We start from the raw sequence: 13,874 nt of genomic DNA, 5'->3' as shown, positions 1-13,874 counted from the left end.
GTTGGACTATCAAATCAAAACTACATATGGTGAGGGGACTTCCTTGATGATGTTTAGAAATTGATGGGTTAAATTTCATGTCCAAACAACCATCATGGTAGTGCAATTTAGCTTGTTGGTGATGGTCAAATGGGCATCAATTTTAGGACATTAAAATGGTGACATCAACAAAAAAAGGTTACTCGACTGACGTGGTAGTATGGTCTGATGATGTGGTAGAGCTGTATAGATGATGTGTTGGGCCTATTTGATGATGACCTATCTAGGGATGATGTGGCAGATCTGACATGTTCAGGGCTGAGTTGATAGATCTGACGTGTCAGATATCCATTCTCATTTGATCATCATTTATCTCTCTTGTGCTATCTATTGAGCTTCTTGATCTTGAAACCATTTTTCCTTGAGAAAAAATATTGCATGGTATAATAGCTATACCAAATTCTTATAGATTCCAACCCTATTAGGAGTTGTAGAAGGTAGAAGGACAAACTGTCCAAACAACTTCTAGTGCAAGACCACTGAACTTCACTATACAACTAATCTCTCAACTATTCCTTGTAGAAATCTTTGTTTGTACTTTTTTTTAATCCTCTTTCCTCTATCCTGTCAACCAGAATAATCACTATCAGACCTTGTAGACTAGGTCATGAACCTCAAATCCAAATATCAAACCTTAGATCTCAGAATAAAACCTTGGCAACGAAGTTCCATCCAAATTTTCTTTGCTCTACTTATCCTCACATATCAACTTGTTTCTCTTTTGTTCTACTCTTTTTGCTTATTGCTATCATTTCTTCATTCATACATAACAAAGGAAAATGCCCTTCCTTTATACTGAATCCATAAAACAATTCCCTGAGTCAGCTATTTCATATTCTCAATTAATTATATATGACCTCATTAAGAACATGTTATACTTAGCGATAACATTAATTTGTTTCCTTTTAACTTGAATAACTTTTTGCACATGTAATATTATGAGAAGCAATCTTAACCATGTCATATCCACCATATCTTTTATGGGCCTTTAACCTTACTTCTCAAGATAAGAAATCTACTAAGAGATATAACAAGTTTACCATAATATGCTTTTGTAAATTCTATCTCAGAACAGTCTTCACCAAAACTTGCATAACTTCTTCCAAACTCAATATCTTATGTTTATGAGGTTAGCTTCCTATACTAGTCACTTAGCAGTATCTCCCTTTAACTCAACTTAGTGAAAATGCTTCAATGATTTGTTTGTATGAACTTGATCGTTATTGTTGTTCTTTTGTTAGATACCACAAAAAGCTTCTATATTGACATCAATGACAAATATAGTCAAGAATGTAACATATCATCATGATAATGATCTAACCATGTTTTTAAAATACTCCTCGATAGGAATATCATTAGCATTCATGCTTCCAACACTAGGCAAGCTAGGCCACAAGTGGTGAGTTTCCAAAGCATAGATCAAATAAGAGGACATGTAGAATTGATTGAATCCTCTGGTCGAATTCAACCATGAGGAGATTTCATCACAATTTATTTGTGCCATGTCGATCTCCATATTCTCAATAAGTATTGCTTGTACTAGGAATAAATGTTGCTCAATGAACTCCAAAATCTCCTCTTTTCCTTTTAGTCCGAGGAGGAGTGTGAGGATATTCTTAATCTCTCATTTAAGATTCATGCCAAAAAGGATCTTCGACATTTTTCTCTTCTTTGAGCAAGTAGTTTGAAACCATGTCCTCTACATGTCTTCCCATTTAAGGGTCTTCTTATCATTGAACATGGACATAGATGACCCAAAATTGACATCACAATACTGCTCCTTATTAGGAACACCAATTATGGACTACACCAATGCCTTATTTATTGATATTAGAATAGGTTGGTCAGGAAAAAAAATCTACTTCTTTTCCACATTGTATATTTTGATGCATTTCGTTACAAGCTTAGGTGCATGCACTACCATAGGAAAACCAACTACTTCAACCAGTTTACTCTCTTTAAGTTTTTGAGTGATTGGGTGAATGAGTTAAGAATTAATTCTTCTATGAAGATCACCTAAGTCATAGAATTTGAAAGATGTGTCTGTAAGCTCTCTTAACTCACTCTTCAGGCCAATTAAATTATCATAACTAGTAGCTCTGATTTCCATTTGCTATGATTGCACAAGATGTAGTTCTTGATAAATAGTCATTAAAATATACTTAAAGAAACCAATTGCATGTAATCTTGATGAAATAGCTTTAGGAATTAGAATGTTACTGGCACACGAACAAAATTAATTTTGACTAATGATTATAAGGATAGGATTTACATTTAATTCCATGAGTAACAACTATTTAAACTTTCCATTCATTTGTATATAAAATACTAAGTTCTCCAAAAGTCTCTTACTTTACTTAAAGTAAACTGATATGACTAATAATCACTTAAGAATACAATTTCTTTATCTTTTCACAAGGTGCCTTACTTTTCTTTAGAGTCTAAAATGTAGATATACTTAATAAGATTAAAGCATGTGGAAGAGAGAGAGAGACACTTAGCTTTTTTGCAAACCCATTTTCCTTCTATCTAAAATCATAGCACAAGGAATATATTGAAATGGCTTGCACACTTTGTTCTTTCACTTTCTGCCTAAAACTTTTAACACTACATCTCCTTCACTAACTTCTTGAGAGAAGTGGCCTTTCTCATTTCCTTTAGGTGGAAAACTCTTTTCCCAAAAACATTTCTTGGAATGAAGTACAACAAACAACACTTTATTTCTTTACTTTAATCTGATGTCTTTGAAACTAGATCTTGAGCATACATTATTGATTATGAGCCAATAAATGGTTCATTCAACCTTGTGCTCAACTATTTGATCATTGCAACTGAGATTTGGCTCAAGTTCATACAACTTCAAAAACAAAACTAAACAACTTCATTTCCATGAATATGCAATAGATATTCTATAGATTCAAGTTCACTTGATCTTACCTCCATGTATTTGGGTGAGATTCATCCTGGCTTCAATTCACAACTTCATAAAAAAATTTCATCATGACAATTTTCATATTCTCTGCTTGTTAATCAATGTGACAGCTTCATCCTTTAGATTCATACTCAATGTAGTTCATTAAAGGGAAAAATCAGCTTGTAAGCTTAGAATCTACGAGATATCAAATGTTAGGGGAAGATAGTAGAGAATGAAATGCAGAACACTTACTTCTCATTAGGAGAATGCCAGAACACACTTGAACCATGCCTAGATCACCTAGACCTCATGCACACTAGAAAAATAGGAAACCCACTTAGAAAGATTAGGTAAAGGTAATGTAAAGGGAGATCTAGAAAACAAATAAAGTATAGCACTTAGGAAAGATGAGAAGTAAGTGACTTAATAGATACTTAGACACATCTTGGATAGACGCTCACTTTCATACCAATGACTTGAAGATTTAAAGGGTAAGACTAAAACTTGGCAACATAAGGTTAGTTATAGGAAGGTAGAATGTTAGAATCTAGAATACTTCCCATTTTGGTTGCAAAATTTTTTCCTATATCTTTGGAAATTTGATCTTATTATACTTCACATAAGAGAAATTTAAAATTTAGAAGCATGTGGTTTAGTGACTAGAAGTTGGTTATAAGATTGAACCTAATTTTCTAAGAATTGGAAAGACCAAGCTATAAAAATTCATAGGTAATTGAATTCTTTAAAAGAGAGGAACAAGGAATAAGATAGGCCAAGAAACTTAAGTTTTATTTACAACACAAACAATATCAAATTAGATAGACCACATAAAAAATTGAGATGTCACTGCAATAAGGTTCCTGTAATCTATGATCAAAGATAGATTTTGACTTTTAATTAAAAGAAAGTAAATTCTGTCGAATTTGGATAAAATTAAGGTGTAAAACCATTGAACAAGACATTTGAATATTGAACTAGATGAGATTTATATAAAATATTAGGGCATAAACTCTCTATAATATTCCCAAAAACAACAACTCACATCTCCTTACAACTTAACAACAATGAATCTCTAATCCAAATATTAGACCCCACTTTATTTACCCATTTCTCCCACCTCCACCACATTTGATAACCCAATACACATACCTAAAAAAACCACACATTTTTGTTTAAGTTTTTTAATACACATTATTTGTTATTTTATGCATCTATATACTCAAGAATCTATTCATATGAAATAGGAATCTATCCATAGAAGATAAAATTTGATTGTTCAATTGACATAGACATGTACTCTAATAATATATGCATCTATATAAGTTGGATAGACACACCTTGTCCAAAGACTAAGACTCATTGAAGTCATCTAACTATTGAAACACTTATGATACGATATAGCTCTCTCATTTAAGTAATCATACTATATCTGTATGTTTGTATGTACATATGTATGTATGCATGTGCATATGTATGTATGTATATGTATATACATACATATACATATACATGTGCATGTACATAGATATGTATTTGTATATGTAGGTACATATATATACATCTACATATACATATGTATATATGTATATATACACATATAGATATACATATATGTGTATGTGTACAAATATGTGTGTGTGTGTGTGTCTACACACACACACACACACACACACACAAATATATATATTGAGACTTTCAATTTTTGTCTAAAGTCAAGCAAATTCATTAACTAAGATTCTTTGAGTACATGTTAATTTTTTAATTATGTATTATATTTGAATATTTATCTTTAATAAATTTCTTACATGTGCATCGACTTGATGACATTAGTCAATCTTCTAAGAAGGTAGATATACAATCTTTATAGAAGCCGTATCCTCACACTTGGAATCCTATGTATTGAGAATTGACTTCACTCATGACACTTTGTACACATTGCTTTCAAATAGAAGAAATACGTGTACATGGATTTTGATAAACCTAAGAAGCTTCTTTGAAATAAGACATCTTGAATTTTGAGGATTCAACACTATTCCACTCGAAATAATTTAATGATAATGACAACTACCTATTACTCAAGTTAATCAATATTGATAAATACACCTACATAATCTGCACAAATTATTTTTCAATTTAGACTCAATATTATGTAAGCTAACCAACTAGTTAAATGTAGTGTCTAAGAATTTATGTATATCTAGTGTAGTGTTGGTATGAAAGAATTTTTGGAGATTAAAAGAAGTCATATTAATAATATTAGTTGACTGTTCATAATTGAAAGAATATGAAAATATAATCATTATGCAATATTCAGATAATGAAATCTCTTTTAATACAAGAAAACTAAAGAAATAATACATCTACGGATTCTTTATATAATATTTAAAATCTGTCACCTAAAATTAATATAGAATGTGTAATAAATTTTTGATGTGGAGAATTTAATCTTTTAAAAATAAAGATCTCAAGTTCAAATCTTACAAAAGATAAGCTATATATATATATATATATATACAATAGCCACGTATTACCATAGATTACCATAAACTATCTAGAAACAAATATACAATTCACTTGATATAGTAAAGAAAAAATCAATCTAACTATCCAATAAATAGATAAAGCAAAGTATGTAATAAGATGATATAAATAGGGAAGGAAAGTATATTCTAATCCACATCTGATCCAGTCTTGCTGTGCAACAGGAGCAAAAATAATGAGAAGGTTACTAAATCCGTCATCCATTTCAACCAAAGCAGCTAGTTATAAATCTTATTCACAGAATTATAACGTCCAAAATAAGTGGATGTTTTATCAATTCATTTCTTGTTTAAAACCCCTGACACTAGCACATGACAGTTGACATAAAGAAGTCATTTTGCTTGTGAAATCCACCATCAAGATCGTACAACGATTTATTTATAATACTATATCGCTGGTTGCCCACTATCAAGTAATGGAGCACTAAAGGTTACTCCACCAGGGACACGTTCCTATGCTTTCTATCGCACGAAAAACCAAATAATTTCACAAACTCGCTTATCCTTTCCTCCACTTTCATGTCTATAAATAAAAGCCTTTGTATTCATTTCCCATTCATTCTTCACTTCACTATATAGATTCAAAGCAGAAACCATTCGAAGTCTGGTAGGAAATCAATAATCAGTAGAAGGTCGAGATAGATAGAATGGGGAATTACAAGTTGTTTGTCTTGGTCGCTACACTTGTGATCTCATGCAGTGTGGAAGGTAGGGTTGTACGAAGTGATCTGGGGGTGGACCTCGGCGGAGGGGGAAGTTTGGGTGTAGATGTGGGTGTGGGTGGAGGTCTAGGTCTAGGTCTTGGTGGAAGTGGAAGTGGAAGTGGAAGTGGCTCGGCCTCTGGGTCTGGTTCTGTGTCTGGATCTGGTTCAGGCTCGGGCTCTGGCGCAGGCTCTGGAGCCGGATCTGGTGTGGGCTCTGGTGCCGGCTCCTATGCAGGTTCAGGAGCAGGCGGCCAGGGTGGTGGTTCGGGGAGTGGGTATGGTGCTGGGTCTGGGAGTGGGCATGGTGAAGGTGGTGGGAGTGGGTATGGTTCGGGCTCTGGGTCAGGCAGTGGGTATGGAAGTGGTTCTGAAAGTGGCTCGGGTTATGGAGCTGGGTCTGGTTCTGGTGGTGGCCGCAGTGGAGGAGGCTATTAGATTCACTTCATTATTTGTCTTAATTAGACTTAAATAAAATGAGGTGTCATCACTATTTGGGCATCTTTATATATATTATAATAAATCTTAACTGCCGTAGGCCATGAGTGTTGGAAGTAATTTCTCCTACATTCCTCTATCAGCACACAGTCAGTTGAAACTGAACTGGCAGGACAGATTGTCTGTTGAAGACTATTTTTGCATGTTTCCTATATATCTGCCAGCATTGCCTAACAAGATGGATAACTATCTTATCATCTGTTATCCATGTCTGAGTCTGTTTGTTTGTATTGGTTCTACTCTACACTGTAGATTAGAGTTGTTAAGTTGCAGATTTCTTTGAGTTGTATGACTCTTAGTTTTTGTGACTTGAAGTCCTCTATAAATCAGAGGCAATCTATATGTTTTGAACAATCAATACAAATAAGTTTTTATCTTTGTTTGTGTTTCTATTTTTCTCTTTTCCTTTCAATAAGTGACATGGTGTCTTCCCTGTCAGAGGTTTGTGACATGTGGACATTTATATTGTGGAAGCTTACTCTTCAAGCTCATCCCAGAGTGTAGATCGAGCTTCTGCGATGGATTTAGTGTGGGCTTTAGCGTTTCATTACATTTATTTTCATTGCTAGTTATTGTAAGATGTAAAAGGAAAAAGGGTAAAGTCTTGGTGTTAATATATGAGGAATTTATTCCTGATCATTTTAAACTTCTGGGTTATATATATTGCAAGTTATGGATTGACCAGTGTCTCTTCCTCATTTCAATGCTAGAGATTTGATCTCGTTGTTGCCCTTTGTTGAGATTACAAAGTTGCTTTCCATATAGTCCGAGTTTCGACTGTTTCACGTGGAATGGAGTTATTCAGTTAGTTCAATTCTTATTTTCTTCCAAGGAAAAAAAATTATTGATCATATGAGAGAAGATTGGCAGTAAAGTTGTTTTCTAGAATAAGGAGGATAACAATCTACAATCAGGAGATAAATAAAGGAATAATATTCCTGATAAAGTTCAAAGCTTTATCATCTCAGATAATAATAATTGGGGGGCTCTTGAGACGTATAAGTTGGCGTGCTCTGTTTCAAAGGATGGTAAATTTAATAAAGAGGGTTCCTTTATTTATTTGAATGAAAAGAATAATTTCTCACTTCCATTTTTAGAGGTTGGACGAGGTGAGAATATAGTCTCCTAAATTGACCTACTCTTTGAAGATGAGCTGGTAGTAGTCAAAGCTTCTCACAAACCAAATCAAGAACTGGTTGATTCTGTTGGATCTAATGTTGAGAGCATTCCTTCTTCGGAGGACTCTAGGGTTAAAAGTTACCCTTAAAATACCTAACAAAATGATCAACCCCTGGAATGACGTGGTAAAATAAAAATGTAGAATAAATCTAATGAGAACTTGATATATAGACAATCCAAAGGCTTTTTCCATTATTCCTAATATTGCTATTGATATTGCCATTCTCAATAGTTTCAGTCCTGCATATTTTAATTTTGAATATGATTTGGCAATGGTTGTCCTTAGGGAATAAAGATGAGGATGGTAAGAAATAAAGAGAACAGTTAGAAAGGTCTAAAAGCATCGATACCCAATAAAGAGGGGATGCGAGAAAAGAAAGGAAGATAATACTCACAATCCAAACAAGTCATCTACGATAGAAAGAGTTTCTCGATACTTTGAAAGATTGTACAAAATCTAGAGTTTTCATTCATGGATGTGAAGGGAGTAATTATTCATGGAGTCCTTTATAAGATTTATATGGACCAATCAGTAGGGCATTTTTAAGGTTCATCTTTCATTTTCAAACTTACAAAATCCATTTGTGGTTTCAAACAAGCTGAATAGTCTTGGTCCATGGATGTCTTCCTCCTATCCTTAGGTTTTACTCAATGTTATTTATATCCCCATGTTTATCTTTTTCAGTAAGTTGGTTCATTACTGATGCTTCTATATGCCATTGATCATTTGATGTGAGCTCTTCATCTAGTATTGTAGTTATGGAGCCAACTCTATATTCTTATACGTGTGAATATCTTTTTGTTTAGTCTATCATAAGAAACATTGGAGAATGAACCTATTTTTTAGAACTTATTTTCTTTAATAATTATGTTAGCTATACTTAGTAGGTATTTGTGTACAACATACTCTACATATTCTTATAGATTTTTCTTTATTAATATTTATAGATAAGCTTCTTGAAATACACAATATTTTTCTTTCCTCTTTCATGGAGTTGCACATCCCTTTTCAAGGTCATGATTTCTAATAAGATCGAGCATAATAATGAGAGTACCTCTACCTCTTTCTATAAATCTATGCATAAAGAAACAAAGGAAAATGTCAATTGGATGTTTCTAGAGACTTGCATTGGTTAATTCCATGTTTTGGTATTTTCACCTCCAAAATAGTTGAATAGATGAGATAATGTTGATAGCTAATTACAAGGAAATAATAAAATTGATTAAGATAAAGAACCATGATATGCCATCAAATTGTGAAAAATATTAGAGTGAAGAACTACAAAGCTAATTCTTGATTTCATGAAGGCCAACTATTGAAGATGATGAAGACAAGATGGAATAAGTTGTTACAATATAATAAATTAATGAAGAAGATGTGAGAATGTTATCAACAAGAAGAAATAATTAAGTAACATGAAGGAAATTTCCAGGAGCCATGTAGAAGGAAAGAGACAGAAAATAAAGTTAAACAATGGAGATATAATAGAAAATAGTGAAATTCTAAAATTGGTGGGTGGTGGTATGAGGTATTAAACTATAGAGATGGTAGTCAATACACATCCAAAGATTCATGAGATGAGTCAAATGAGAAATCTACACAAACATATATGTAGTAACATACATCCTTAGTTCATTAGGACAAGTGATGAAAATCTAAGTGGGTTGTGACAAGGAAGCATGCATGGTTTTATTGAATTTTAAATTTTTTTAAGGTAGGAACATTATGTAATTGTAACTTACACTAAGGTCTACACTTATGTTATTAAAATTTTTCCCACTTCAATGCATATACCATGATAATAGATGCAAATTAAAGTTAAAAAAGCTTACCTAACATACTTGCATGATTTTCATTTACATAGGATCTCCCCCAGTTAGAAGTCATTTAACTATTATTAAGAAAAACACAACATGCAAGTTGTAGATGAGCATGCTAGATGATGAAGACCATCTATTAGATGAATAGCAACTATGGTACATTGGTATGAGTAGTAGTTACATGTACTATAGATAGCCATATGATATGGTGATTTTGATAGTAAACTAATGTGAGCAAAAAAATGTAGATAGTTGAAAAATAGAGTAGCTTTAGATAGTGTGTTGCACGATAGGGAAACATATGACATGTGGTGTATATTAAGAAAAAGCTAGATATTCTTGTGATAGTGTTACTTAGATCATGCAAGTATGAGTAGAAAATTCTAAAGAGTGTATCATGTTTCTTAAAGAGGAACATGAGACATTTTAAGGAATGATAAAGACATTGTGGCATGTCAACATACAATATGTTTCTATGGAATGCCACTTCTTGATGAGTTTTACATGATATTCACAATATACACATAGAAGCAAGGGGGATATGATAAATTTATGTCAAAACCTAGGAGAGTGACAAAGATATATGATATAAATCCTTGTAGGGGTATTTCGTTAGGGTAAACATGATTTGGATATAAGAAAAGTATATAAAGTAAAAGTAAAATAAAACATTTGATCAACATGGAAGGGAAGCCTAAAATTCTTTCAATACTTTGCATTCTTCCCAATTGTTCAAACTCAATGTATGAAAGATATATAAATAACAATAAAAATAGAAGAAGGTGCACAATAGATAAATATTTTCTTCCAAGTACCAAGAGAGAACAAAAGTCCTCAAAATGGAAACAATATTAAAAAATAAGAACTAGGAAACATACTAACACACATATATACACTCTAATCTACAAATCTAAAAGTAGGCATTTCTTTCAATTGTCATCTCCAACAAACCATTATCCTTCAATCTTGATCATATGGGTATGGAGATCAAGACTACAATGGTACAAATTTTATAGAAACCCTAAGTACCCAAGTAATAACTAAATCTAAGGTTGAAACTAGCTTGAAATTATCATCAAAGAGATCAAAAAAGTTGAGTAAGAGGGATCAAGTGATGACCACTTCCAATAATACAATTTTCTCAATAAAGACCAATATAAATGTAGAATTCTTCTCATGTTTGCACTCCATTCCATGGTTATTTTGACTAGAGAGATACTATGATTATGATTACTTGATTATCGACACTCTGATAACTATATATTATTTTGATTACTATTACAATAGTTGTTATATATTAAACATGTTTCTATTTAGGTTGACCATATCTGCACAATGATGTTAGTGACATGACATGATACTTTATGATGATGCCTAGTTTATTTTGTATTTGGACTTGGATCATGTATTATCTATCTAGAGGATATTTATTGGACTCATGACTATTGCATCTTTATGTTGTGGATAAATATCTTTTACTTTCAATTGATATATGCTCAGATGGCCTTAAGATGATTATTTAAATGTTCTAATTTAATGCAATATTGTATGATTACTTGTTGTGTATCAAATACTACACTACTTCTATGTATTTTAAGCCAATTCCATCTTAGTGTAGACCACATATCTATACTACTATAATTGGTATTATGGCAATGGCATATGTTGATGAATCAAAAATTCATGATGCATTATGTGATTAGACCCATGAGCATGTCTTTGTATTTAGAGATCCATAGTTGTTGTGGAAGGTTTTAAGTTGAAAATGTCAATTTAATTATAATTTGAGGTGTTTAATCATTTGATTTATTTTTCCAACTAATTCATTGTTGTTGGATTTATTAAAAAACAACTATATTTTGGGAAGTGAAATTTGAAAAACATCTCAAAGAGGCTCTTCAATTGGTCTCTCTCTCTCTCTCTCTCTCTCTCTCTCTCTCTCTCTCTCTCTCTCTCTCTCTCTCTCTCTCTCTCTCTCTCTCTCTCTCTTCCTTTTTAGCTTTTTTTCCATGTAAAGGCCCTATGTACATAATCTATGTATTAAAATAAGTGCATTCTAGTTAGCAACTAGCTAGGATTTAGTTTTTTATAATAATAGATAAAATTTTATCTTCTTCTATATTTTCTACACAAGAGAAACCCTACCTCTGAAAATCACAATTTTGAGGTTGAATTTCTATTGAAGCATGATAAAAATAATGTGATAAGTGTCAATATTTTATGCAAAAAAAATATACAATTGCTGCTCCTATTGTGGGTGTGGCTATTTCTGCTAGAATATTGCATATTTACAAATGATAATAAAACTAGTTGGTTATAGTATGCAAAATTCTTGTTGATTTTAGATTTCTAAAGTTCTTTTTATGTTTTATATGAATTCCTCTATTGTGACAAATTAGAAAGTGAATTTCTACCAAGTATTGGAAATACAATAGGGAAAGTAAACTTTGAGAAGGGGAGTGAATTAGTCCTTCAAAACTTTAACCATAAAATCATCCATCTCACAATTTGCATGTAAACTAAAATAGATAGCTAAACATATTCATCCATAGAATGAAATCAAATAACATTCAATACATATATGACACAAGATATTTGATTACCCATAAACCCTCCAATGAGAAGGTAAAACTAGGGTGTGGATGACACCGAAAAATCTTCACTACTACAGTTGTAAAGCATACCCAATGAAGTTTACAATGCTTGATCATAAACTATGATCTACCTTGTTAAAGGCTTACAAGATTTTTAGATCTTACCCTATTAAAGGATTTCAACACCTTTATGGAAGTGTTATTGATTAAAGGACTTAAGATTACAATGAAGTATGTACCCTATTAAAGGATTTGCATTAGCCTGTTAGGACTACTATGTTCAAAGAGATTTAACTGATTCACCTCTTAGAATGTCTCAAAAATGATCATGTGGTTAGTACTCTATTGCTAGATAAAAAATCACCTCTTTGCACTAATATTTGATCATCTCTGATTAGATGTGTCACTTTTGTCCTCTAACTCCTTTCCTTTATTGTCCTCTAACTAATTCTACAATGTATAACTCAATTTAAAACTCCTGAGCCACCATGAATTCTCTATTTGCACATGCAAACTTCTCTCTTCATACATATAGTATTTTAGGGTTTGTCTTCCTTAAGAAGACCTAGGTGACTTAGGGTTAGGTATGAATCAACAATTGTGATTCACCCATTTTTCCTCTTAATCCATCCCTTTAACTAATTGGTTGCATTTACTATATAGGCATCCTCAATAAAGATTCATTCTTATCATCTAGAATAAAAAAACAATCCTTAAGTTGGTTGAAAAATGGTTTACATAGAAGTTTGTGCCATTACAAACAACTATGTCCAAAACTGTTATACTCAGCCCTTGAAGTCTTTGATGCTTGACATCCATTGTATCTTCAATGCTATAACTTCACCTCTGAATGACTTGACATTCATTGATCACTTGACATCTGAGTCACTTGACATGAACTATCTACTCGACACTTTCTAGTTACTGAACACATGCTTCATATCTCACTTGGCATACACTGTCTGACAATTTATGCTCAGCATTCATTACTTTTTCAACATGAACTAAGTTCTATCTTGTAAATGAATTAAGTGTATTATCACTCATATGTCAAAACCAATATGAGATTAACAATCTCCCCCTTTGACATGAGTGGCAAAAAAACTTGGTCATGCATGAATAACCTTAACTTATGAGTATAACTTAGATAATCTTTATTTAGTAGTTGAATTGCATAGAAAATATCCAAACTTCAAAATTTTGCAAAACTTGTGAATTATCTATCATGCCTCAAAAATTTATAACTCTCCCTGAGTTGATTGTTCTATTTTGAATTTGAATACTCGTGCTAAATCTGTTGTGCTGCTATGTTGGCTCTATTTCTGTACTAACTCCCCCTTTGTTTGATCTCCCCCCAAACTTATGCATTCTCCCCTTTTATCTCATTCTCCCCCTTTTCGATACTTATTTCATGGGTGGTACATAGATAGTGTGTTTGGCCATGAATGATTTATGGACCTCTATTATGAGCTTTAGTGCTATAGCCCAGTTGTCACATGCTACATCTAGATATTTGATTTGAATAGCTAACTTAGCAGCACGATTAATTAGGCCTTCATGAGTAGAAATATAGGGATCTTTCTTCATT

At 32.5% G+C, this 13,874-nt stretch overlaps 1 protein-coding gene across 1 annotated transcript; it reads left to right on the top strand.

Moving 5' to 3' along the window:
• Window positions 1-6,140: 6,140 nt before the first annotated feature.
• Window positions 6,141-7,070, top strand: LOC149544284 (uncharacterized). Its single transcript, XM_089795946.1, has one exon. It carries the CDS (start codon window positions 6,141-6,143, stop codon window positions 6,630-6,632), a length of 492 nt encoding a protein of 163 aa, XP_089652072.1. The 3' UTR covers window positions 6,633-7,070.
• Window positions 7,071-13,874: the final 6,804 nt, after the last annotated feature.

Source organism: Cupressus sempervirens, chromosome 8, assembly GCF_028749045.1.
Source record: "Cupressus sempervirens isolate cs-2001-9-10 chromosome 8, ASM2874904v1, whole genome shotgun sequence".
Classification (NCBI taxonomy): domain Eukaryota; kingdom Viridiplantae; phylum Streptophyta; class Pinopsida; order Cupressales; family Cupressaceae; genus Cupressus; species Cupressus sempervirens.
This window is presented reverse-complemented; position numbering and strand designations above follow the sequence as displayed.

Bases quoted from the DNA above. Each gene is read 5' to 3' on its own strand.
- LOC149544284 (XM_089795946.1), top strand. From the start codon at position 6,141: ATGGGGAATTACAAGTTGTTTGTCTTGGTCGCTACACTTGTGATCTCA.